This window comes from Microtus oregoni, unplaced genomic scaffold (genome assembly GCF_018167655.1).
Source record: "Microtus oregoni isolate MIOR12 unplaced genomic scaffold, Mior012 000064F_ref0000363, whole genome shotgun sequence".
Classification (NCBI taxonomy): Eukaryota; Metazoa; Chordata; class Mammalia; order Rodentia; family Cricetidae; genus Microtus; species Microtus oregoni.
This window is the reverse complement of record NW_024543874.1, coordinates 4,922,361-4,949,852: the sequence shown is the minus strand read 5'-3', so window position 1 is coordinate 4,949,852 and position 27,492 is coordinate 4,922,361. Positions and strand designations below refer to the sequence as shown.

Genomic DNA, 27,492 nt, shown 5'->3' with positions numbered 1-27,492 from the left:
TGCACAAAGTCTCAGCAGACTCTCACTCCTCTCCCGCAACACACCCTCTTGGTGCACCCAAACCGTCTCCCCCAACTCCTGAGTCACTCTCATCCCGTTTCCCCACAATCCTATTCATAACAATTTGTGCAACTCTGGAATATTCTCTTGACTCTAAGGAGAATTTCTCTCAAACCTCACTCTGGTGGCCATTAACCATCCACTTCAGCTCCCCGCTATGGTCATACCCTATCCAGGCAAGGGCATCTTGCTGGTTCTGCTTGCCCATGCCCACACTGTGCATCTCTGCGGGCAGACACATGCAGTCAGGGCCTGATGGCATGGCAGCGCTGCCCTGGCTCCATGTTCTCCATCAGCATTTAAACAGCTGGGAATCCAGAGAGCACAGCTGGCACCATGCCCAGGATGGTGCCTGGTCGGCCAGCAGTTTCAAGGTAACTCCACCTGCCCTGCACTTGTGAAGGCACACTTGCTGGGACTCACTCTTGGTCATACCTGAACCCTGCTGATGCTGGAGGTGTAACCCATACAGGCCCAGCTGGGCTCTGCTGCAGAGCCACATGCCAGCCTCTTGCTGCTTTGGAGGGTAATGCTCCACTCACCCCCAACACACAGAATGGAATGATCGTGTGAACAACTGGGAAGCAACTCACTGCAGCTAGGCCAAAGACATCCAATTGCGTTCTCCACGTTTATTTCCATCAATATCATCCACTTCCAAAGAATAGTAAGGGGGCCAACGAGATGACTCATCAGGGAGCAGGGCTTGCCACCAAGCCTGACAACCTAAGTGCAGTCCTTGGTACCCACATGTGGCAAGAGAACAAATCCCTACATGTTGTCTTCTGAACCCCAGTTTTCTTCATGACATGTTTTCCCTACCCCCCAAATAAATATATGCAATCAAAAAAAAAAAAAGCAAGAAACAATTCTACTTGTTCAGCCTAGTCAAGGCTTCAGGTGAACTGAGACCCTAGGGTCTCAGGGACACAGTGGTACTTGACTCATTCCACACCTGGCTGCTGCCATGCCTGGGTGCCAGAAGGCTATCCATCCGGCCCATACCCAGGAAGAACCAACCAGAGGCTGACAGGCCCCTCTAGGAACAGTTCTGTGACCCAGCTATAGAAAACCCAAAAAGAGACTTGAGAAAGCACATCTCAGACTCAGGTCTTCTAGCTATCAGTGAGTTTTCTCTGACAGCAATCTAAAAATGTAAATTAAAAAATTGTTTCGGTTAGCATTTAAAACTTCGATTTAATAAGAGACTTTCACTTTGTATGAGGAATCCAGAATTTACAGAAACTCTGATTTGCAACCTTGAATTTTAAGTACAGATTTTTACTGATCTAAGAGCACAAACACTGACATTTCAAGATCAAGGTATCTGCCACCATTTGGTGTGGAATTGCGGCCTGTATCTCATTGCGCCCACAGCGCTTGGAATGAAGAGTCAAGGGGTGCGGCAGGGTGAGCAAGGGCTGAGGTAAGCTTGCACAGCAGAGGCAGTGGCGGAGGAGGACAGCAGCAGGACAGGAGGGCTAATGAGAGGCAGACGGGAGACAGAGTCCCCGTCTCTCTGCAGACCACCCTGCCTCCATTGGAAAGCCTGCTCCTCAGTTCTGATGGAAAACTGACAGTGACAGGGTTAGAGATGCAGACTGGGAGGCAGAAGGGAAACAGCAGAGCCAGGGAATCCCCTTTTCTAGACCGTCTTTCCCAACAAAGCCTCTCTTCACTATGCTGGGTCCCTGTACCTGAGGAAAAAGCCTACTCGGAGCAAAATCGTTGAAAAGCAAGAGGAACGCAAAGAAGAGCTGCATTCGACCATTCGCAACGACAGATTTATAGGCAGAAATGTAGCACTAATTTCTGTTCAGTTGTTCTTTGCAGCAGACCTTACACTTTCCACATAGGACAAGTACTCGGCAATAATGACTTCTTCGTCCTCCAGAGTTGAGTCCAGGTAGTCCTCCTCGTGCTCTGGAATGTCCTCCAGGATCTCGTTGACAGCCTCTGTCTCCATGTCTTCATCTGTTGAGGCACTAGAGGTCCCTGCAATGAAAACACCACAGGGATAAGCAGATCACAGGACTCTCTGTAACCCTGACAGTGCCTTTGGCAGCCTCTACCTTAGGCTCACAGCTGCTGTTAGCTCAAACTTGGAAGAGTGCAGCTATCTATCAGTAAGGCATCCATACGTCAGACCTACCTGCAGAGTCAGACGGGGATGTGGACGCTGTGGAGGAGGAGTCCTCTCCTGAGAACTGCAGGTCTGGAGGAAGGCTTCCTCCATGGTGCGCAAGGGTTTGAGCTGCTACCTGGACATTGCCTCCAAATACCCTTAGCGCTGCTTCAGCTACCATTGTGTCGAAACCCATGTACACCAGCTAGGAGAGATCACAGGGTGAGGACTGTGACCGTGAGCTCAGCTCGCACTGCCATGTGAGCCACCACATCCATGCTCTTGTCACCTCACAGCCCAGCTAGGACAACCTTGCTTCCTAGGTTAGTATAATTACAGAATGCTGCATTCATCCTCTTTAGTCCCAGAAGATGCCAGGCCATGCAGAAAGGGCTCTGAAGACCAGGTGTCAACAGGGGCTAGGCACTCACCTCAGGACTGGCCACCATGGTGCTGAAAGCAAGTGCCATGAAAATCTAACTATGAGTACCATAGGTTACGTGGCCACAACATGTGGGACACGCTAAAGTGCAGTCTAAGTGTGGATGAAGACTCATGAGGCTCAAGGTGGGCTGAGTTTCACGGGATAGTGACATCCTCTTAGGTCCCAGGCAGAGAAACAGGACTGATGTTAGCGGTGGAACATGGGAAGGGACAACCGAGAAATGAAGGCAAAGGTACCTCCTGCTGCAGGCCATCATTCTTGCTGTTTTTAGGGGACAGAATCTCACTATATAGCCCTGACCTAGAACTTACTATGTAGACCAGGCTGGCTCTGAACTCAGGCTGGCCTCTCCCCTTTACTTTCTACAGAAGTGCCTCACTCGAACCCTCTACCCACATCCGTCCCACTACAGGGATGGCAGGTCCTGCTGAAGCCTAGAGGCAGACACATGCCATCCTGCCACCATCCTACTCATCCCAGCCAGCCCTGCCCACGGTACGACGCAGCGCCTGGCACTCACTTGGTCGATGCTTTCCTGGGAAGGACTTGCTTGACGGCTGCTGTTTTCAGAGTCTGAGTCCTGTAACCACCACATGTGGGGGTTACTGAGGAGAATCTGAAAGCACAGGGACACCCTTTATTCCACAGACTGTCTGTTACATGCAGGTGTACAGCCCAGAGCTGTCCACTAGCGGGACAGATGAGTGTAGGATGTCACCGTTGGCCGTGCAGAGAGTACCTTGAAGCAGGAAAGGGAACTGGCTGGCTAGAATCCAGGGATCCTGTTTCTACGCCCCAGTACTAGCATGTGCCCCACCACATGTAGCATTTTAACCTGGGCCCTGGGGCTCAAACTCAGGTCCTCATACAAGACAAGTCCTTTCTGACTGACTTCTCCCCAGCTTCGGGACCTACTGAAACTAACTGTTCAAGCTCACTGGTTTCTTCAGATGGCTAGAATTTAATGTGCTTTTCATGTTTGCCTAGCACAGAAATCTCAAGTGCCATAGTCAAATTACATTCTCATTTTTAATTACATACAAATTGGGCATGCTGGCATACACCTTTAACCCCAGTGCTCAGGAGGCAGAGGCAGGCAGATTTCTTGAGTTTGATGCCAGTCTGGTCTCCATACCGAGTTCCAGGACAGCCAGGGCTACACAGTGGGATCCTGTTAAAAAAACATAAAACACACACACAAAGCAGAGGATGGGGAAAAGATGGGTGCACGTGCAACCCCATCTACACAAAGATATAGGAAGAGCACAAGAAGGCTGTGGAAACAGCCTGGAGGCAGACCAGTGGGGTGCAGTCAGCTGCTCAGACTGAAGCCTAGAAGCATTACCTTCAGGGCGTCGTCCAGGTTGCCTCTGGCCTGGTGAAGGGCCTGTTTGGCAGCATGTGTGGAGTAGCCCATTCCTTTCAAGGACTTGATATTTTCCAGGCGGCGTCTCCTCTTCTCCTTCTCCTCCTTCCTTATTTGGGCCAGTTCCTTTAGGAAAACAAGTCCCTCTGAGTTAGGGTTGGAGGCAGCGCAGGAATCTGAGGCTCTGTTCTGCAGGGTGTCTCAAGGTCTCTGGGTTGGTGAACAACTAAGCAAAAAGGGACCCCTACCTATCCTTGCCAAGAAAAGAGGCAAGGGACAACACAGGGACAGGGTTAGGGCTGGGCTTGAGATCAGGAGTGGAAACAGCATCAGCCCAGCACCTCATGAACCAAGTATCCAGCATAAGAATGGACAGGTTCTTATGTGCTGAGGAGTTAAGAGGCTCCCACAGGTAAGCAGCTATAACACCATGGCAGAAGAGTTTCTTCTGCCCCTTCTGTGGCCCATGAACTGCTGTGCTTCAGGGTTCCCCTGGGAAATGGGATCCATACAAGAAGAGTGTCTGGCTGGAAAGCCCTAGGAGACTATGCCAGCTTTGAGAGAAGACTGACAGCAAATCCCAGCTCGCTCTGGACCTCAAGTTCTCTGCTGTACAACTAACTGGATGAGACAAGGTCCCTCCTTTCCAACACTAGAATTCTGAAACTCTCTTTTGTAAGCTTGTTATAAATGACTGCAGCTTTAAGACCTCATTTCTTTGATAGATCAGAGACCTCAACATAAAGCCAGCCACGCTGAACCTTATAGAAGAGAAAATAGGAAGTATACTTGAATGCATTGGCACAGGAGACCACTCCCTAAATATAACCCCAGCAGACAGACAATGAGAGAAACAATTAATGGGACCTCCTGAAATAGAAAAGCTTCTATAAACACAGTCAAGACAAAACGACAGCCTAGAGAATGGGAAAAGATCTTCATTATTAACCCCACATCAGACAGAGGTCTGATCTCCAAAATCTACAAAGAACTCAACAGAGAACTCTCAACAGAGGAATCTAAAATGGCTGAAAGACACTTAAGGAAATGTTCAACATCCTTAGTCAAAGAAATGCAAATCAAAACAACTCTGAGATTCCATCTTACACCATACATAAACACTGATGACATCTTATGCTGCAGAGGTTGTGGGTTAAAGGGAACAATCCTGCAATGCTGGTGGGAATGCAAGCTGGTACAGTCCCTTTGGATGTCAGTATGGTGATTTCTTAGAAAGTTAGGAAACAACCCTCCTCAAGACCCAGTAATACTACTGTTAGGTATATACCCAAACGTTGCTCAATAGTGCCACAAGGACATGTGCTCAGCTATGTTCATAGCAGCTTTGTTTGTCATAGCCAGAACCTGGAAACAACCTAAATGCCCCTTGACCGAAGAATGGATAAGGAAAATGTGGTACATTTGTACAATGGAGTACTACACAGCAAAACAAACAAACAAAACAAACAAAAAAACCCCGACATCTTGAATTTTGCAGGAAAATGGATAGAGCTAGAAAACATTATTTTGAGTGAGGTCACCCAGACACAGAAAGACAATTATCATATGTACTCACTCATAGGTGGTTTTTAAACATAAAGAAAGCCAGCCTACAAACCACAATCCCAGAAAACCTAGGCAACAATGAAGACACTAAGAGAGAGACCTACATAGATATAATCTACATGAGAAGTAAAAAAAAAGACAAGATCTCCTGAGTAAATTGGAAGCACGGGGACCTTGGGGAGGATTGAAGAGAGGAGAGTCAGGGAAGGAAGCAGAAAAAAAACGTAGAGCTCAATAAAAAAATCAATTAAAAAAAAAAGAAGAAAAAAAGACCTTGTTTCTTGATCTGACATGTTTCCAGGCAAGAAAGCAATCCAAAACTAGCATTGTGGCCTCACAGACTGTTTGTAGTTGCCTTTGAAATAATGACCAGAAATACAATATGGTATCAAGTGAGATCCTGAGAGAAGCCTGCTGGTTTAACTAGCCACTGTGACAGGAAGCTGCCCTGGTTCAAAACTGATGTGATTAAGACAGTCTGGTGGGGATGCAGCCCTGTTGACAGATGCTTGCCCAGTATCCTTGAAGTTCCAGGTTACATCCCCAGCACTGCAGAAAAGTGTGTGTGGAGAATGCCCGTAATCCTAGCCTTCAGTTACTGGCAAGGAGGATCAGCAGTTCAAGGTTACCCTTGGGTTTACAGCAAGTTCGAGACCAACCTTGATTATATGAGCCTGTCTCAAATAAACAAAAGCGAAGGCAATGTTTTCCTGCTCTCCTGATCTGGAGTCCCTTCTCGTTCAAATGTCTTCTGGCATTTTCTCTGATCTTTTCCTACCCCGTTCAGAAAAGAAGCTGTACTGTCTTTGTTTCTTAACCTTTTCACAGGGTCCGAGCCTCACAGGTGCTGAAGAAAGAAGTGAAAACTTACCTCTCTGCGGTTGGAAATATGAATGGCTGCATGGTCCACGTTCCCATCACAAGCCCGCAGGCCGAGCCGGGCTTCCTGGGCAGTGAACCCCAACTGCAGCAAGTTGTGAACTTTTGATGGATCAATGTACAGCTCTTTAAAGAGCTGGCGCGCCTACAAGCAAACAGGAAGCAACAGAAGACTCACACAACAGTAGCAACATCAAAGCTTAGCAGCGCTAAGCCAGAAGTGAGGCCACAGTGAAAACTGCTGCATGTGATTCTGACTGAAGGAAGCTTGTCTAACCATCAGCAATGAAAACAGACAACACCATCTCTGCCTGTACAACCTACCAGCATAACCAGGCAGGCTGAGTGTTGTAGGAGGGTCTGAGCGACTGTAGTACATTCCTCGCGTTAAGCTAGATGCTAGACAGCAGGGCAGAAACTTTACCCAATAAAGCCACTGCCATTTTGAAATGTCCTTATTGCAGCATCTTGCCTGAACCCTCCCAGATACAAGTGTTCACACTGTGTGTGGGAGGATGGGAGGGAGGTGCAGGGCCCTGAAGGGTCAGTCTGAGCACGACCACAGAGCACCAACTCACAGGGGCACAGGTGAGGGCAGACACAGCAGCCTTACTTACCTTGTTGAGATATTCCCGAGCCTCCTCTCCATTTCCACTGTGATAGTTCCGAATCCCCTGAAGCAGGTAGAGTCTTAAAAACAACACTTTCTCTTTCCCACAATTTCCCTAAAGTTGTTGGAGAAAAAAGAATAAGCTGTCTTATTTCTAATTTAAGGGCAGCACTCTCACTGCTGTGTAACTGTCCCATGTCCCCACAGGAACAAAGTGACAGCACTGTCAGTGTGAAGATCCCCAAGCAGTGCCTCTTCCACATGGAAGGAACCAGTCAGACACCTATCTCCAACCACTATAGGCCATGAATAAATCATAGACAGATTCTCTCCTGCCCAGGGTGACTGGGAGCAGGGGTTTGTGAAAACCAGCACAGACGCAGCAAGACGAAGTTGCACAAGTGGTGTGCACCTGTAATCCAGGTACTCTGGAGGCTGGAGCAAGAGGGTCAGGAGTTCAGGGACAGCCTGGGCTACATCAAACTGTCTCAAACAAAACCAATAAAATAAAATTAGACGTAGCCAGACTCAGGAAACCAAGCCTTGGTTTTACATTGCTGCCCAGATGAATCACTGTTGGCAGCAGTTCCACACCTGGACAGGAGTAGTTGTGCCCAGAAGTGGATTCAGAAAACCAATCACAGCCGGGTGGTGGCAGCGCACACCTTTAATCCCAGCACTCGGGAGGCAGAGGCAGGCGGATTTCTGTGAGTTTGAGGCCAACCTGGTCTATAAGAGCCAGTTCCAGGACAGAATCCAAAGCTACAGTCCAAAGCTACAAAGAAACCCTGTCTCGAAAAAAAAAAAAAAAAAAAAAAAAGGTTCCGTACTTTTATGTGGACCAGTCTCTGGTGATTCTCTCCATAACAGTTTTTAAAGCACTTCTGGGCCAAGTTCAGCTTCTTCTCTGCATCATCCAGGCACTCCAGTTGTTCCAGGCGGAAGTAGCACCACACAATATCCAGCTGGAGAACCGCGTAGTTGTCCACAGTGTCCAGCAGCTCTTTGCACTCACTGCAGGACAAGAAAGCCGACAATGTGGAGCCCTTCAGCCACTTTGTGGTCCCCGGAAAGCTTTCCAGCTCTTGCTGCATTTGTAGGATTAACTAATGGGGCATTTATTTAAAATAATAAAATTTTGAAGGGATAAATAAAGAGAAATCAGGATTCTCAATAGCAGCATGGCGGCATCTGGCCCAGACATAGTGGCTTCCAGCCCTGGCTATGAATTACAATCACCACGACACAGGAGTCTTTTTCTTTGGAAATACTGATGCTGAGGACCCAATTAGGGGAACAGTAGCAAGGTTCTCCATGCCAGGAGAGTACAAATAATGAGTAAAAAGAATTAGATTCAAGAATGATAACCTAAACCTAAGTGTCTTTTTTCAATAAAAGTTGGTTAAAAGGTCATTCTTTGTTTTATTATTGCTTTTTAGCAAGTACAGTCATGTGCCTTGGCATAGTTCTCACGCCTTCTCCATCTCTCACAAATCTCTGTATGTCATACTGGAATATTTCTACTGCCCGTCATCACATTACTATTCTTTTCCTCCACAATGACGAGATGAACACTGCAACACAAAGCAGCAGAGACAAGGGACATGGCAGAGCAATGGGGCCGACTGGTTACAGGCTAAACCTTCTAACATGAGCCAGTAAACCTTGCTCTTGAAGTGGATCACCATGTGCACTTGTGACCACAAAGGAAAGATGACTCTATACTTTAATAAAGGCACCAATAGCATCTGTTACACCTGATACTTATGATGTATTGATGTAGCATGAACTGATGATGATACTGATGTGGTTGTTTTTTATGAGGATCTGAGATCTGAAAATCATTTAAATTATTTGTCCAGGGAGAAAAGGTTAAAAAGGGCTCACAAAGAATCAAGACCAACTATTTCTTGCTATCCACTAAAGCAGATTGTGAGCCTGTATAAGTTCACTATGGCGGTCTCCCCCTCCACACATATTTAAAATCTTCTCTGCTAACGAGGTAGGAACAAGTATGCAAAGACGTGAAAACTTTTCTTTGATTTTAAGGACTTGGCTTAGAGTCTGCAGCGTTTGCTTCAGAAGAGAAGAAGCAAATGAAGCAGCAGAGACAGAGGGACATACATGGCAAGACCACCTTCTCACTCTTCCCAGCCTTGCCCCATTTCTTTCAAACATCTGGGACAATAAATCTCTTCTTTGTAATAAGCTAGCTTGAGGTTTATACATTTAAGACCCAAAAGCACTGACCTTTGCAGCTGGAAAACTATCATAAACATAAAAAATGTACTCATATAGATGATTGTCATGGGAATTCACAAAACAGAAAGTTCACCCATAGGCTGTTTACTCTTGACCATTTCCCAGAACCAAGTCTGTCTCAAGTGTCCAACATGCCCAAATTAACATTCTCTAAGTACTATTTCCACGAACAGGAACTAGAAACCCTGGGAAACTGCAGAGACTAAAAGCACCAAGTCAAAAGGACACCAGGGCCAGTAAAGACGGAGACACTAAGCACACATATATGAAGCACATCAGATTAGATGTGCTAAAGTCCATGTTAAAAACGTGTGTATACATAGATATATATCCCCCTGAAAACAAGAGCTTGTAGAGATGCCCAGGCTGGCCTACAACTTGTGCCTCAACCTCTCAAGCGCTGAGAGAATGGAATTAATTCACTCTGGGCTTCACCAGTTAATACTGATGAAGAAAAAAAGCAAACTTCGGTTTGGTTACCTTTGAGGAACCAACTAAATCTGAAAACTAGGAAGTAAGGTAAAAGGAGCCAGGCATTTTACTTTCTTCCTGTGAACACTGCACCTTAGCATAACTGACAGTTCATGAGACAGCAATCCGGCAGTGACTGCAGAGTGACAGTCAAACTACGCAGTCTGCAGTGCGATGTAATTCAGTGTGCAGTGCGATGTAATTCAGTGTACAGTGCGATGTAATTCAGTGTGCAGTGCAATGTGGTTCAGTGTGCAGTGCGATGTAATTCAGTGTGCAGTGCGATGTGGTTCAGTGTGCAGTGCGAGGTAATTCAGTGTGCAGTGCGAGGTAATTCAGTGTGCAGTGCGATGTAGTTCAGTGTGCAGTGCGATGTGGTTCAGTGTGCAGTGCGATGTGGTTCAGTGTGCAGTGCGATGTGGTTCAGTGTGCAGTGCGATGTGGTTCAGTGTGCAGTGCGATATAGTTCAGTGTGCAGTGCAATATGGCTCAGTGTGCAGTGCGATGTGGTTCAGTGTGCAGTCTGCAGTGCGATGTGGTTCAGTGTGCAGTGCGATGTGGTTCAGTGTGCAGTGCGATGTGGTTCAGTGTGCAGTGCGATGTAATTCAGTGTGCAGTGCGATGTGGTTCAGTGTGCAGTGCGCTGTGGTTCAGTGTGCAGTGCGCTGTGGTTCAGTGTGCAGTGCAATGTGATTCAGTGTGCAGTCTGCAGTGCGATGTGGTTCAGTGTGCAGTGTGATGTGGTTCAGTGTGCAGTGCGATGTAGTTCAGTGTGCAGTGCGATGTGGTTCAGTGTGCAGTGTGATGTGGTTCAGTGTGCAGTCTGCGGTGCGATTTGTGGTTCAGGACCATCACCATCTGCACCAACACCACTCCCAAGAAGAGGCGGAGCCATGTGATGGACAGTTCTGGTGGCAGGATACTGGGGGTGGAGAGCCTACATATGAGGGTAAAAATAGATGGAGTTAGAAATACAAAGGAAGGTTGGGCTTTGGTGGCACGTGCCTTTAATCCCAGTACCAGAGGCAGGCAGATCTGAGTTCAAAGCCAGCCTGGTCTATTGACTGAGATCCAGGACAGACAGGGCATCACAGAAAAACCCTGACTTAAAAGAAAAAAAAGAAAGAAATACAAAAGAGGAAACAACCACAGACTGATGTGTGCCTTATTTCCTCACTCCCAGAAACTACTATGGAGTGAAAAATCAGTCTAAAGTTATAGGTAGGAGGGTGCTGGAGCTTTCCCTACTGTAGTATCAGCTGAATACAAAAGTACCTACCAGAAATACCTGTCAGCATCCAGAAGGCACGGCAAGGCTATTCCATACTCTTTCCTCTTCAGGAAAGCTCTGCCCTTCTCATGGTATCCCATAGCTAACATAAGGGCCTAGGAAAGAATTGGAATTCTAAAAACAGCTTTCAATAAAATTAGAAAAGCATTAATAAAACAAATTAATAAGCATATTAGCACTAATGAAAAACAAGACAGAACAAAACAACTCAATCTAAAAAGCCAAATTAACTGTTATAATTAGAGTTTTCTCTCATTGAAGCAACAAAGCCAAATTATCAAATCAACGTGTCTGTTGTCTTGAGTAGCATCAACCCCTCACTTTTATCAGCTTTTTCTTTACCCACCTGCTGGTCTAGATTTGGTTCTAATTTTCTACAAGCCTGGAGAGGATGAGCAGCCAGCAACTGTTATGGCCTTTCTAAGGAGTATGCAGCTTTGGTAGTGTGGGCCTGTGAGACGCCAGAAGGAGGACTGTGAGGTGGAGGCCAGCCTCAGCTACGTAGCAAGAATGTCCAAATAAGTAATCAAACACTCATTTTTGGTTGTGGCTTTGTTTTTTGTTTGGGGTCTCTTACTATCAAGATACTCCTGTGTCAGTCTCCCATCCTCCACCTTCACAAGCAGTTATTACCACACACTTCTGAGATGTTTGACAATGCTAGCATTTCCAAAACAACTTTTTTTCACATTTATTTGTGTGTGTACATTTATGCCTCAGCACATGTGTGGAGGTCACAGGCAGCTTTCAGGACTCTTCTTACCATGCACGTTCCTGAGATGGAACTTAGGTTGTTAAGCTCAACAACAAGTGCCTTGGCCTGCTAAGCCATCTTGCTGGCCCTCCAAATCCATTCACAGAAGGTTATGATGGCTTAGACTGTATACTAAATGAGGGTTTGGCTCCCAGCCTCCCGTTGTTGGGATTACAGGCTTGTACAACCATCATGTCCATCTTAAAACCTCATTTTATTATTTTAAGTTTTAATTATTATTTATTTATTGTGTGTGCATGTCTATGCATACAGGTACAGCTGTACCACAGTGCATGTGAATGCAGGAGGACAGCTTGTGGGAGTCACTACTCTCCTTCCACCATGTAGGTTCTGATGGAATTAAGAACCTTCACCTGCTGAGCCATCCCTCCAGTCCCTTGAGACAAGGTTTCTCTGTGTAACCCTGGCTGCCCTGGAACTTGCTCTGTATAGTGGACTGGCCTTGAACTCAAGAGACAGATCCTCCTGTCTCCTGAGTGCTGAGATTGAAGGTATGTGCCACCACTGCCCAGCTCTTAATTCCTTTTTTGTTTTGTTTTATTTTTCAGGACAGGGTTTCTCTGTAGCTTTTGGAGCATATCCTGGAACTAACTCTTGTAGACCAGGCTGGTCTCGAACTTACAAAGATCCGCCTGCCTTACCTCCCAAGTGCTGAGATTAAAGGCATGTGCCACCACTGCCCAGCCCAGTTCTTAATTCTTAACTTTAAGCAGAATAATTTAAATCGTGAAGCCTACCACAAATTCAAATAACAAAAAGATACTGAACTAAACAAAACCCTCAAATAAACTTGATTCCTAATCAGAAATCTTCATTCTAAGAAGCCTCTGGGCCTGACTCTGCCCTCTGTTCTGACAGCCCAGCCAGCCTCCCAGCCCATACTTACTTTTCTTTCGGCAGGAGGAATTCTGATTGACCTGCCTGTCTGGTTTGCGATGTCTAAGTAAGGCATGGTTTCCGGATCTACCATCTCAGCTGCAACAAAGCCACAGGAGTGCCGTTAACTCAGGGTTGAAGAGAAGTGAGAGATAACACTTGAGACACTATACTGTGGAGAGGAACTCCACAAGAGGCATGGTACTCTGTGAGCTGCCTTGTATCTGAGGGAGGTAACAAACCAAAATTCTGTGTACCTCTCTCTGCCAGAATCTCCAGTCCCCTTTTGGTCCTCTGAATGCGTTTCTCCTTCAGTTCTGCTTCATTCTGTTCCTCTTCCTCTACCTGCAAGTTTTTCCTCACATCCTCTTCAGACTGTTTCAGTTCTAGCACCATGGCCTTTACATTGTGAGTCACTCCTTGTTCTTCAAGGCTTTTCCCTGGGAACAGCAGAATTGCCTGTCACACAAACTTCCTGGGCAACAGTCCATTTCTTATGGTAAATGGAGTCCTTTTTTATTAATTTATTTTTGAGTGTGTGTGTGCATGCTTGTAGACAATTTGCAGGAGCCACTTTTCTGCTTCTACCATGTGGGATTCAAGGACCAAACTCAAACTATCAGGCTCTGCAACCAATGTTGTTTATCCACCAAGTCACTTCATCAGCCTGGAAGATGGAATTCTAGAACCTGCATTCACACTTGAAGAGAGAGCAGTGGGCCACATTCCCTCTTTCCTGTTTTCTTTCTCTCTACCCTAAGACCATACTAAAGTAACAAATATTTGAGAGCACTATGCCAGGCAGCATAAAAGGAAAACAAAAGTTTTTCCTGCAGCCGCTTGGCTCTCCCCGGACCCGCCGCGGGCTGGCTGCCCGCTTGCCGTATGGCGGGGCCGCCAGCCCATCCGGGACCCGCCAATATTTTAAGAATAAAAGTTTCCTCTTTTTTTTTTAAATTTTTTTTTTTTTTATTTTCGAGTCAGGGTTTCTCTGTAGTTTTTGGTGCCTGTCCTGGAACTAGTTCTTATAGACCTAGCTGGCCTAGAACTCACAGAGATCTGCCTGCCTCTGCCTCCCAAATGTTGGGATTAAAGGTGTGCACCACCACCGCCTGGCCAGTTTCCTCTTTTAACAAATAGAAACAAAACGTGGAACAGAACAAGGGGGAGTGGCCAGTCCAGTGAAGAGGTTAGCCAACACTACAGACAAACCTAGTAAAAATGATATTGAGGGCAGAGGTGGCTCAGTGGTTAAGAGCACTGGCTGCTCTTCCAGAGGTCCTATGTTCGGTTCCCAGCAACCACATGGGTGGCCCACAACCATCTATAATAAGATCTGGTGCCCTCTTCTAGTCTGCAGAAGGAGGGCAGAGAAGTCATATACATAAATAAACCTTTTCTTCCAGTGTCACTGCTAACAGCTGCTGGTGCTGCTGTCTTAAGAGGGTTCTGTCCTTCCTACATTTTTGTTCCCTGCACTTTTCTACACTGTCACCCCTTTCCTATGTTTCTTTTTTAGAAATGACAACTATTCTAATATTCAAATCCAAAAATCAAGATCCACCTGGAGAAAGAAGGTGGCAAGAAGAAAAAATCACCTAACTAAATTTTGTTGTTTGGTTTGTTTGCTTGTTTTTGAGACAGGGTTAATGTAGCCTTGGCTGTCCTGGAACTCACTCTGTAGACAAACTGATTTAGAACTCAGAGATCTGCCTGCCTCTGCCTCCCAAGTGCTGGGATTAAAGGCGCCCAGCCCACCTGATTAGATTTTATGTAGGGTGGGTGTGAAGGTCACACATCATTGTGAATTCTTTAAAAGCTTCTCCACATAATTCATTTTTTTAACTTATTTTACCTGGTATGTATCAATAGTTTGCCTGTATGCATATAGGTATACCACAGGTGTGCCATTGGATCTTCTGGACCTGGGGTTACTGTGCTAAGAATAGAAATTGGGTCCTCTGCAAGAGTAATTAAGTGCTCTTAACCTCTGACCCACCTCTCCAGGCCCTCCATATTCTTTCCTGAGGCAGGGTCTCTTGCTGAACCTGAAGTCCACTGTTTCAGTTAAACTGGCTAACCAAAGAGTCCTGGGATTTATTTGTCCATCTCTTTCTCATGGCACTGGAGTTGCAGAAGTGTGCCACCAAACCCAACATGCACAAGTGCTAGAGACCCAAACTCAGGTCCTAAGCAACAAGTATTTCACCCACTAGGCCATCACCCAGCCCTCCGATTGGATTTTAAGATTACAAAACAAACAAAAACAAAAAAAAATCACAAGAGGGACACTGTAGAAGACTGCAGGAAGGACAGAGCCCTCTTAAGGCAGCAGCACCACCAGTGTTAGCAGTGACACTGGAGGGAAGCCAAGCTGATCCTCAGTCTTTGGGGATGAAGGAAGATGTCTGTGTTCAAGTGGAGAATACCCTTGTGGTCCTGGGTTTGGGAAGAGCTTCTTCAACAAACACAAAATGTAAGGCAATGGTTTTGGCAGCATTAAAATTAAAAATGTCTGTCCAGTGATGAGCAGAACAGAAAAGGGGTGTCAACGGAAGGTAGCTGTGACATGTGAACACACAAGAGAAACAGCTGGGATGCTGAAAGACAATGAAAGGCTGTTTAGAAACATGAAACCTAGTAGGGTGGTGGGTGCACACCTTTAATCCCAGTACTCGGGAGGCAGAAACAGGTGGACCTTTGAGCTCGAGGCCAGCCTGGTCTAGAGAGTGAGTTCCAGGACAGCCAGAATTACACAGAGAAGTCCTGCCTTGAAAAGCCACCCCCCCAAAAAAAAAGAGGAAAGAGGGAAGGGAGGGAGGGAGGGAGGGAGGGAGGGACGGACGGACAGACAGACAGACAGGTGAAGCTCAGGTTCTTGAGGCTCTGTAGTACAGTGCCTCCCTTCTGAGGACAAACTCCATACTGAACAAGGCTCATTTTCACAGGCTTCCCAGCAGCATTTAACATCTTGGGCAGAAGTCTGTGATGTGGGGCTTTTGTGGGGGCTGCCTTGTATTCAGCAGCAACCCTGATTCTGACTCGGTAAATGATAAACACGCAGCCCCCAACTAATATAATCAAAACTGTCTCCTCAAGAAGTCAGCGCTCCCCTGGGTGGTGAAAATTTCCCTGGCTGAGTTCACTGCTAGAAGACTCACATGGCTCATTTGCTCTCCACCCACACTCAGTAAGCAGAGCGCTCCGATTTGTCCATCTGTCTCTCTCAGGGTCAGCTTTCTCCCCATAAAGAGAACTATGAGTAACCCAGATCCTCCCCTCAGCACACATTTCCATTCTGGAACATCTTACCTGACTGAAATGAACTTCTTTCTTCCCCACTAGCCAGAGAAGGACAGTGAATATTTATTGGAAGTTCTTTTCTGCTTTACATTTTCATTATGGTAAACTTTCAACATAATCAACTTTGGATAATAAATTCATCAAGGCCAGGAAATTTTCAAATAGAGGAAAAGCAAAAAAAAAAAAAAAAAAAAAAAAAAAAAAAAAAAAACCAAAAAAAAAAAAGAAAGACAGTACTTATATAGCTGATGCCTCTTTTGTTATGACATACCTAGTTGAAGTTGTTTCTTATTTATTACAATCTTGATGTAATTTTCTTGAAATCCAAAAGTTTCAGCTATTCTATAAAATAAAAACAATATAAGCTGCAGGAAAGCAAATTTGTTATCTGTTACATAAGACTTGGATCATGATGGCCACTTTGCTACTTTATACCTTTCTACACAGAAACACCAGGCTTTCCACCTCTAGCATGATTTTACAATAAAGCTGGTACAGTGGGCGGCTGCTGGAAGCCATGAAACAAGCCCTTCCTAAACTTGTTTCCGAATTGAGGACTACAGGGCTGTCCATCTGAGTAGAGTCAAAAACATCCTTGCCATACTATCCAGCATCCTCTCTGAGAAACCTCTAACTAGAGCTATCCTATACTTGTCTACTTGTGGGCATTGAGTGACTGATGCTTCCTCATTCTCCAGAAGGTAAAGAAACAAGACAATCAGCTGAAGAACGCATGGGTTGGCCTTTGCAAGAAGAAATCGGTGCTGAAAAGAATGCTCTGCTCAGTACAAGGATGGCTCCTGCTTTCATTCATCAGCCACTCATTCAGCTACAAGCTGGGCACCTCTTCTGTTGGCCCCAAGCTACTTCAACCCTCTGAAAGCTGTACTGCATCCAAGAAGCTCCATGAGCAGGCCTCTCACTCAGAAGGCCATGTTGCCTCTTACTTAGCAATGTGAGCCCAGCATGACCTCTTTCTTGTCCCACCCTTCAGGTTTCATTTCTTTGGCTATAAGAGGATGATGGACCGGCTCCCTAGCTTACAGAACAGCTTGAGAGCATTTAATGAACCAGGGTAGGGGCAGACCTATTGGGAGACATAGCTCAGATACTCACTTAGATCTCAGGTCTCTACCAGTGACATGCAAGTGGGTCTCCAACAAGCTTTTCTTGTCCTGTTGCAAAAAGAGACAAAACGAGAAATATACTTGAGTGTGACACTTCTTTGAACTGCTACCCGACATGTGACGCTGTGAAGTGCTGCCAGGATATAAACTCGGGGTTCTACTTAAGGACCAAAGCACTGCCTGTACAGAGAAACATGTTGAACACAGCGCAGTACAGACTGGCAAAGTGACTTGAGTGTCCCTTTGTGCAATAGGTAGGACTGCTCAGTGGGACCCATCACATGGCCAGCCATTATCATAATCAAAGTTCATGAAATCGGAGCAATGGTTTAATGGTAAGAGCAAATAAATACTTCTACAGAGGACCTGAGCTCGCTTCCCAGCATCTATTTGGGTAGCTCATACCTGACTGTAGTAACTCCGGCCCAGAAGATACAATTTACTCTTGGCCTCAGTGGGAAGAGGGGATAATTTGCTTATATGCACAAGCCCAGAGACACATACTTACATATAATTAAAAATAAAAATCAAGGGCTGGAGAGATGGCTCAGAGATTAAGAGCACTGACTGCTCTTCCAGAGGTCCTGAGTTCAATTCCTAGCACCGACATGGTGGCTCATAACCATCTGTAATGAGATCTAGCACTATTTCCTGGAAAGTATATAGATAATAAATAAACAAATATTTTTAAAAAAGTAGTCTTTAAAAAAATAAAATAAAAATCAAACCTTAAGAGAAGAAGGTATCTGCTGGAATTTCTGAACATTCCTGCTCATCACCGCCACCAGGCACCATGCCCTACACCCCATTCCTCTTCTTCCCAGCCTTGCAACAGTTTATCTGTCTACAAAGTTGTCTGTTTGGGGCACTTCACAGAAGCGAAACCATAATAGCATCAGGCCTTTTCTGCATGTTTCTGAGGCTCGTTTCATATCATAAACTATTAGTGTTGTACACCTGTACCACCAGCAGTCTTCTGTGGTGTGGGTGTATCTGTTTATCCACACATCCACTGATGCAAGTTCGACAGTCTCTACTTTAGCCATTATGAGTGGTGTTACTGTGAATGCTTGCCACTCAATTTATTCTAATAGTGTGTGGTGGTTGTACTTGTTGTCGTGGGTGTACATGTGTGAAATCTGGAGCTGATATCAGGTATCTTGATTACTTTCTGCCTTTTCTTTCTTTATTTATCTTTTTTGGCTTTTCAAGACATGGTTTCTTTGTGTAGCCCTGCTGTTCCGGAACTTGCATTGTAGACTAGGCTAGCCTTGAATCCAGGTGTTTTTTTTTTTTTTCTCAGTAGAATCTCTCGTTGATTCGCTAGCTAATGAGCTTCAGAGATCCATCCACAACCCTGTAAGCCTATACCACCCAGGGCTAGGGTTACAGAAACACTCACATATCTGGCTTTTTACATGGATTCTAGGAATCTGAATTTAGGTCCCCATGCTTACATGGCAGGCACTTTTACTAACATGAGCCAGCTCTCCAGGCCCACATATAAGTGTTTTGTTTTTTTCTTGCCTTTAAAAAAAATGTGTGCATGTGTGTTATGATGGGGCAGAGGGGCTTGTGGGTGTGCCATGGTCAGAGGACAACGCTGTGGTATCAGTTCTCTCCTTCTGCCTTTATGTGGATACCGGGGAATCGCAAAGAAGTCAGGCTTTCCAGCAAGCATTTTAACTGCTGAGCATCTCACCTGCCCATGACAAGTCTTGAAGCACCTACTTTCACTTCTGAGAATGGCCAATATTGTTTGGTCCTGAGAAGGGCCGCAAAGTGCTCCCAGGAAAATAGACCGGCCATGTACTACCTAAGGATGAGGCCCCGTGACAAGGGGGCTACGCAGGTCAGTTCAGCCCTGTTCAATACTCAGCTGACTAACCCTCCGCCCTCCATCAGCATAGAAGATGAACTCCTGCAAGGAGTGTCCTACTACATACATACGGTTCTAAAACCTGCTGTCTACGTTGGCTTCTTGACATTAAAGGTTTATTTCATTTCATGTTTATTTTACATGTATAGGTGTTTGCCTGTGCACCATGTGTGTGCAATGCCCAGTGAAGCTAGAAGAGAGCATCAGACCACCCAGGGACTGAAGTTAAAGATGGCTGTGAGCTGTACTGTGGGTGCTGAGAACTGAACCTGGGTCCTCTGGAAGAGCAGCCAGTGCTCTTAACCTTGGGAGGCAGTGGCAGGAGGATCTGTGAGTTCAAAACCAGTCTGGTCTATACATGAAGTTCTAGGATAGCATGACCACACAGAAAGGCCCTGTCATCACAAAACCAAACCAAACAAACCAAAACAAAGCCTGGTCACAGCACTAAGCTTGTCTCCGTCACTGGGCAGCTACTTACTTTCCTGAGTCTTGGAGGCAGAAACACCTCAATCGTGGCAATCCCGGTTGTTCGGTAATGTTCATTTCCTGTGCCACGCTCAATGGCTTTGCAACGGATCTCTTCTATTATGTTTTCCACTTCATTTTCACAGCACTCTAGTCGGTCAGAGTACTTCTTAGCAAGGTCCTGTGAGGAGAAACCAGAGACTGCAGCTCAGCAGAGTGTCAGTGCAAAAATAGTAAAGAAAAAAATCCCCAACACAACGTAACTCTGACAAGCAGAGGCCTTTATTGTACTCAAATTCAATCTCCGTTCACAGGAAGGATTCAGGGAGAAATTAAAACATTTACAGATAGTAAAAATAGGCTCTGTAGGCAAAGTGAGAACTGGGACTACTCCAGGGGGATAGTAAGGAGGGCTGAGACTCCTGTAACCTTAATATATTAAGAAATTACTTTAAGAAGCAGTGATGGCTTAACAAGTAAAGGTACCTGAGGTCAAGCCTGATGCCTTAAGTTGAACTTCTGGGTCCTACATGGTGGGAGAAAACCAAGCCCCATATTGACTTCTAACACTCCCCCCCACACACATAATTATTTTTTTTTTAAATTGTGGAGGCTGGCGAGATGGCTCAGTGGTTAAGAGCATTTGTTGCTCTTACAGAAGACCTGGGTTTGGTTCTCTACACCCACATGGTACTTCACCACCATCTGTAACTCTTGTTCCAGGGGATCCAACATTCTTCCTCTTTCTGACTTTTAAGATTTATTTCTTTATTAAGCATACAATGTACTGCTGGCAAGGAAGGCACCAGATCTCATTACAGATGGTTGTGAGCCACCATGTGGTTGCTGGGAATTGAACTTGGGACCTCTGAAGAGCAGCCAGTGCTCTTACCCTCCGAGCCATCTCTTTCAAGGGCACTAGTCACACATGAGGTACGTAAATATACATGCAGTAAAAATACTCATACATAAAATAAATGTAAAAAAACTTTTTAGAATAGTGAACTATTCACTGTCATTGGATGGGAAAAAATTTAAAAACAGAAAAAATATTCTAATTTCTTAAACTGTGTGAAAGCAAAACAGATTAAATAACCTTTTTAATTTGGTTGTTAGGGATTTATATATGTGACAAAGTTTTACTCATAATGCATTTTATTTGTTTTTTTGTTTATTTTTTGAAAGAGGTTTTCTTTGTGTGGCTTTGGAGCCTGTCCTGTACTTTTCTCTGTGGACTGGCTAGCCTCAAACTCAGAGATGCAGCTGCCTCTGCCTCCCAAGTGCTAGAATTAAAGGCATGCACCACCACTGCCCAGTCATAATACATTTTAAAATAGTCATCAGGAGAAGACAGGAAGAATATACCAACTTCAGAGATGTTTACTATATTTTTAAAAAAATATATTCTTTGAGATAGGATTTCATATATTAGGCTGGCCTCAAATTTGCTATGTAGTCATCCTTGGCTACTTAGCAAATTTGAGGCCAGCCTAGAATGACCCTGACTGATCCTCCTGCATCTACCTCCCTGAGTGCTAAAACTGCAGGCACGCCCACCATGTCTGGTTTATAAAACTGTCTTCTTTATATATCTGTACTTAAGAATACTCATGTGCTACATAACTATACTTTGATGAATGATGGACCTCATAAGATACAATGCAACTAAAATTCCTTCCACCTAGTGATGAAGGGGCTGTTTTAAAAAAGGCTTATTTTCATTATTTATATTTGTATATGTGCATGCATACACAGGTGCCTGTAGAGACCAGAAGAAGGTGGCAACAGATTCCCTGGAGCTAGAGTTATGGGTAGTTGTGAGTCTCCTGATGTGGGTGCTGGGAACTGAACTGTGTTCCTTTGCAAGCCTCTTAACTGCAGAGCCATCTCTCCAGACCTGGAAGTGGCCATTTTAATGTACATGTCGCACATCGACTCCCACCAGGCAGGCCCCTTTCAGGTTTCTCATTGTCTCTCTGATATCTGTTCTCTTGTAGCCTTCACGGGAAACTAAAATCCCTAAACTTGGCCTAAGTTCGGAGTCATTGTAGCAAATTGTCACACATGGGAACCCTGTACTTTGTAGCCAGTCAGTGATGGTAACTCAGAGACTGCATACTTGGCATACTAGACATGAGGGTGCACCCTGAGACCTGTAAAGTCAAAGCCTGGGTAGTGAGTATCAAGGGCAAGTTGAACTGTTGGCTGAGTCAATGTCAGAATTACCAGCTGTAGTAGCTGGAATGTAATTGGCCCCCATGAGCTCATAGGGAGTGACACTATTGGGAGGTGTGGCCATGTTGAAGGAGGTGTGGCCTTGTTGAAGAAGTGTCCCCCCCACCCCCCCAGAGGAGGTAAGCTTTGAGGTCTTTTTTTGCTTAAGCTTCAATGTCACAGTCCATTTCCTGTTGCCTTCTGATCAAGATGTAGCCAGCATCATGTGTGTCTGCATGCCACCATGCTCCCTGCCTTGATGATAATGGACTGAATCTCTGAACAGTAAGCTGCCACCCCTATTAAATGTTTTCATTTATAAGAGTTGGTCGTGGTCATTGTGTCTCTTCACAACAGAAATCCTAATTGAGAGACCTGCTATTAGGAGAGAAAAATACCCTTCCCAGGTATTAGGGTTTTGGTTGGTTGGTAGGTTGGTTTGGTGTTCTGTTTTGGCTATTTAAAACAGCTTTCATGTAGTCTAGACTGGCCTCAAACTCCTTAGGACTTGGATTCCTGATCTCCCTTATCTGCCTCCTGAGTGCTGAGATTGAAAGATTGCTCCACCATGCTCAGGGGGCATTAGAATTTTCAGAGAGTGATTTTCTTCTACGTTTATTTTTGTGTGGGTGGTGCACATAGGAAGACAACTTGCAGGAGTCAGTTCTCTCCTTCCACAGTGCAGAATCTGGAGATCAAAAGGTCCTCAACCTTGGTGGCAGGGACCTTATCTGTTGAGTCATCCTACTGGCTCTGAAATTGATTTTTAAAGTATTTTATTTTTAAAAATTCCCATGTTTTACAGTGATAAAATGTTATGTATTTGGGGTTAAAAATAAATACAGCTGAACCTATCTATTGGAATACAGCAAAAATCCCAGCACTCTGGTGGCTGAAGCAGGAGGACCATCAGTTCAAGGACAGTCAACCTGTATACGCAGTCCTGCCTGCACCACTGGGGATGCTCTGAGATGTGCGGCTGGGTGATATGCTGAGATGTGATTTGACCCACACCTGGTTAGTGACCTGCAGGGGCCTGTGGTTGCTGCTGGCTTCCACACCACTTGACAATAAGCTATTTTAGACAGGCTGGAGCACACTAACCTAACAAGGACCAGTTTGCAGTCATTTGCTCTCATCAGAAACAGTACATGCTGTGCATGGAGGTGGGTGCTTTGCTTGATAGGACTGGCAGCACAGTCCTCTCTGCCCTGAGGCGTGTCACAGTGTGCTACCCTTGACAAAGTTCCAAGGCTTCAGGGGTACTCAAGCTTGAGGAACTTCCAGAACCATAAGCCAAAATAAACTTTTTCTCTTTATAACTTAATTTGCCACAGTTAATACAATACCTGGAGAATCAGGTAACATTCTTATAAGAATGAAATGCCAGGAATTAGGACTGGAGGTATGGCTTGGTGGTAAGGAGCTTGCCTAGCATGGGTGAAGCCCTGGGTTCTACCTTTAGTGCTGAAAAAATTAAATTTTTAAAAAATTAAAAATTAAATTTAAAATACATTTGTTCATTACTAAAGGCTTTGGTATTTCTCAAAATGTTCACAGCTGGGCCTGGTAGTTTCTGGTGACATCAGAACAGTATTCACTAGGAAAGTTGTAACACTGCAAAGATTTATATAGTAAAAGGAAAATACCTTCAAGGCCAAACCAACTTCTTTATTTTCATCAGTATATGGTGGTTTCCAAAGTTGAATTCTGTCTTCCCTTAGAAACTGGGTCAATTTTGCTTGAAGATATTTCTTCTGCGCCATCCTTGAAAGCAAAACTGTAAATCAATAAAACCCACATCACATTTTAAAATGCTTTACATTATCTCCTCCACTGAGGAGTTCTGCAAAGTAGTGTTCCCTCTGTGCCTCTGTCAGCTTAATCTAAGCTACTGTATCCAATTATATGTAAGCCAATATAAAATGTTTCTTTTGTTGTTGTTGTTATTCCCCCCCCCACCCCAGCCAGAGTTTCTTTGTTTAGCCCTGTCTGTCCGGGAACTCATTCTGTAGACCACCAGCCAATGACTCCCTAGTGCTGTGACTAAAGACATAATATGTCACTACATCCAGCTTAAAAATATCTATTTCATGCAGGCGGATCTCTGGGAGTTGGAGGTCAGCCTGGTCTACAAGAGCTAGTTCCGGGACAGGCACCAAAAGCTACAGAGAAACCCGATCTCGAAAAACCAAAAAAAAAAAAAAAAAAAAATCTATTTCAAACTTGCTAATATGTAGCAAGGAGGTAGTTTATATCCCTGTTTCCTGTGGAAGAAAGTAATAAACCAAGATGTTACACATGCTAGGTCTGTGTTCTCCTCTCCATTTCTAACCCTGTTATTATTCTCAGAAAGGTAAGGAAAGGGGCTGGCCAGACAGCTCAGGGGTTACTGGCTGCTCTCTTCCAGAGGAACTGGGTTTGGTTCCCAACACCCACAAGGCAGCTCACAACCATCTCTAACTTTAGTTCCAGAGGATCCAAGGGCCCCTTCTGATATACAGAGATACATACAAGCAAAACACCCATACACATAAAAGATAATTTTTTTAAAAGACAAACCCTTTAAGCAAATATATATATATATATATATCTTGTAAATTCTTACACCTGGGCTACTTTAACTCAAAACCAAAGACTAAGCTAACCATTCTGGTAATTAAGCACAAAGAAAAGATAGTTTGAACTATGAACTACAGTAATAAATGTTTATACAGTTGAACTTTGAAAACAAAAGAGTTAGCTAGGTGTGGTGATGCACACCTTTAAGCTCTTGGGAGGCAGAGACAGATCAATGTGAGTTCCAGGTCAGCCTCTCAAAAAATAAATAAAATTTTAAAAATTACAGTACTACACTATTTTGGTTTTTGTTGTTTTAACTTTGTGTTGAGACAAGGTCTTACTCTGTAGCCCAGGCTGCCCCAAAGTTCAAAGCCACAGCATCCACCGTGCCTGGATGACAGGCACGAACCATCACACCAGCTCGCATGGTTTGCTGTTGTTTTCACTGGTACATCTGAGAGAGCAATAGCACAACTACATCTATTGTTCAGTGCAGCAGTGGCTAGATCATTTTACAGCTGGGAAACCCCAGGCCCTAGGTTTATAAAACCACAACACCAGCCAGTGCCGGAACTGGTAGGAGCCATCTGCCTACAAAAATGGACTCTGTACTTTGTCTCACAACCCCTTGCTGCAAGTCTTCAGCATGTAACTTCTTTTCTTCTTAGGAGCTATGGCAGCATCCCACACCAGTACAACTATTCCCAGGGGTGGGGGAGGCTGCTGAGTGCCAGAGGCAGGTGGGCAGTGTAGTGAAGTGTTTCAAGGTTTGCCAAACCAAACCAAGGAGGAAACTACTCACTCCTTATTAATGAACATGAATTTCAGAGTGGAAAAAAGTATGGATTATTAGAACTTAAATGTTTCTCTTTTTTTGTATGGAGGGCTAATACTCCATAGTCTTGTGAATATAATCCACCTGATTTGAAGCAAGTGTGGTGATAATTATTCCATAACCATGCTTTTAAAAGAATGTTCAGATCCATCTGAGAGTAAGAAACGGGTCGACAGGATGAAGAATGGAATAAACAGTGTGTGTGTGTGTGTGTGGTCACTCACACACTAATCCTTACAGCAAGGCACAGCAACTTAGGAGCACTTGCTTTGTAAACACAAGTCATTGAACCTACCAGACACAGGACTGAAATCTAAAAAATTCTGAGAAAAAGACCACTGCCACGTAATAAGGAGAATAGCAAGATAATTTACGAGCAACCAGCTATTTAGAAGGTTGAAAACAGTCTCCCAGACTGTACCCAGTCCACTGTCTAACAAAAGGAGATAAGGTTATCACAACCCTAATCTATGTTCTAACACTGCCAGGTGTGCATCACACAAAATTTCTTTTTTCTGAGACAAAAGGGGGTCTTAGTAGTTAGGGTTTCTATTGTGATGAAATGCCATGCCCACAAAGCAAGCTGGGAAGCGTATACTTCCATGTTGCTATTCATTATTGAAGGAAGTCAGGACAGGAACTCAAACAGGGCAGGATCCTGGAGGCAAAGTCTGATACAGAAGCTGTGCAGGAGTGCTGCTTACAAGTTTGCTCAGTTTGTTTTCATATAGAACTCAAGACCACCAGCCCAGGGGTGGCACCATCCACAATGGGCTGGACCCTCCCCCATTTATCACTAACAAAAAAAATGCTTTACTGCTGGATCTCATGGAGGCATTTCTTCAATTCAAGCTCCTTCTTCTCTAGCTTCTGTCAAGTTGACACAAAACCAGCCAATACTCATTACTTAGCTCTGGCTGTCCTGGAACTCACTCTGTAGACCAGGCTGGCCTTGAACTCAAGAGATTCGCCTGCCTCCGCCTCCCTAGTGCTGTGATTAAAGGCGTGAGCCACCACGCAGGGTATTAAATAAGATTTAACGTTTAAAAAAAATTATAAAACCACCGTCGCTGGCCATACTGTTGCACGCCTTTAATCCCAGAACTAGGGAGCAAAAGCAGAATCTCCCGTGAGGTCATGGGCAGCATATTCTACACAGACAATTCCAGGACAACCAGAGCTGCATAGTGAGACACTGTTTACTAAAAAAAGTTAAATAAAATAATTAAATTAAACCACCGTCTTCCAAAGTATGAGGCTCTGGTTATAAACAAAGAGTGACAGGTGTTAGGTCAAAAGGAAGAAAACCAAATAGCCCAGTTTTAACTGGAGAAATGCAAGTTTGGAGTCTGTCTCTGGGTGTTCCATATCATAACGTGGAAAACATTTACGTCCTGAATAACAGCGCTCAGAACCGAAAGTGAAACGTTAGGAATTAACGTTGAAATTTTCAATCTCACTTCTGTAAAATCCAGATCGCCTAGACTCACGCACATTCAATACATGTTCCCTCTCAGGGAAATAACACGCGACTGCGGTCTCGTACTTCAAAGTAAGAGCAAGGGAAGGAGGCAGGAACAGCGTGGGGCCAGAAAGCTCGTGTCCTCACCCACAACGATCCGCAGTCCGCGCACGTCAGCCCCGGGCAGCCCGCTCGGCGCAGCTCAGGCTGACGGCAGGTGTCCCTCTCCCTCAGGCCCGCAGGGACCTCCTCCCGCTCCCTCCCGAGCCTGCACCGCCGCGTCCACCCGGCCGCTCTAGCCGCGCCGACGGCCGGCTCGGCCGCGCAGCCAGGTCCAGGCCCCGTTCGGTGCCAGCCGCAGTCGCCTTACCTGCGCCACCGCCGCGCCAGCAGCGACCTGCTGAGTGCCCGGATGCCGCAGAGGCCGCCGTTTGTTTTCATTCCGGGTGAAGCCGGCCCCGCCCCCGCCCGGCCCCCTCGCGCTGTCCGGAAGGCGGGTTCGTGGGCGGGAGCTTCATGGAGGGGTGGGGCCTAGGATCAAAGAAGAGTGGGAAAAGAAGCAGCGGGGAGACGCGGGTGTGGGTGGGCGGGGCTAGTGCTTAAAGGGCGGGGCTAAATAGGGGCGGGGCGAGGGCGAAGATGGTAGCGGGAAGGACTGCGGGCGGGGCGGGGCTAAAGGGCAGGAGTGAAGGGGTGGAGCGAAGGCGGCGCTGCAGTCAGTCGATCTGTGGGCGCGGCCGCTACTTTGCGGGGAGGAAGCAGGAAGCTGGGGGACTGTGGTTGGAGCTGTGGAAGGGCTAAAACGGGAGGGCTGAGTTGCGGAGGAGGGGGAAAAGGGACTCCGTGAGGAAAGCTGGTGAAGCGCGCAGCAGTCACCCCGGACCTCTCTCCGAGAACACAGTTTTTCTGAGATCAG

General features: G+C 45.4%; 1 protein-coding gene across 1 annotated transcript; it reads right to left on the bottom strand.

Moving 5' to 3' along the window:
- Positions 1-677: 677 nt before the first annotated feature.
- Nub1 (negative regulator of ubiquitin like proteins 1) lies at positions 678-27,056 on the bottom strand. Its single transcript, XM_041640750.1, has 15 exons — positions 26,947-27,056; positions 23,367-23,484; positions 19,517-19,684; positions 17,146-17,204; positions 16,301-16,371; positions 12,984-13,166; positions 12,737-12,825; positions 11,064-11,170; positions 7,882-8,065; positions 7,059-7,166; positions 6,434-6,586; positions 3,976-4,122; positions 3,151-3,246; positions 2,213-2,390; positions 678-2,055 (listed from the first exon to the last, which is right to left on the bottom strand). Exons 1-15 carry the CDS (start codon positions 27,015-27,017, stop codon positions 1,877-1,879), a joined length of 1,911 nt encoding a protein of 636 aa, XP_041496684.1. The 5' UTR covers positions 27,018-27,056; the 3' UTR covers positions 678-1,876.
- Between the last annotated feature and the right edge of the window lie 436 nt (positions 27,057-27,492).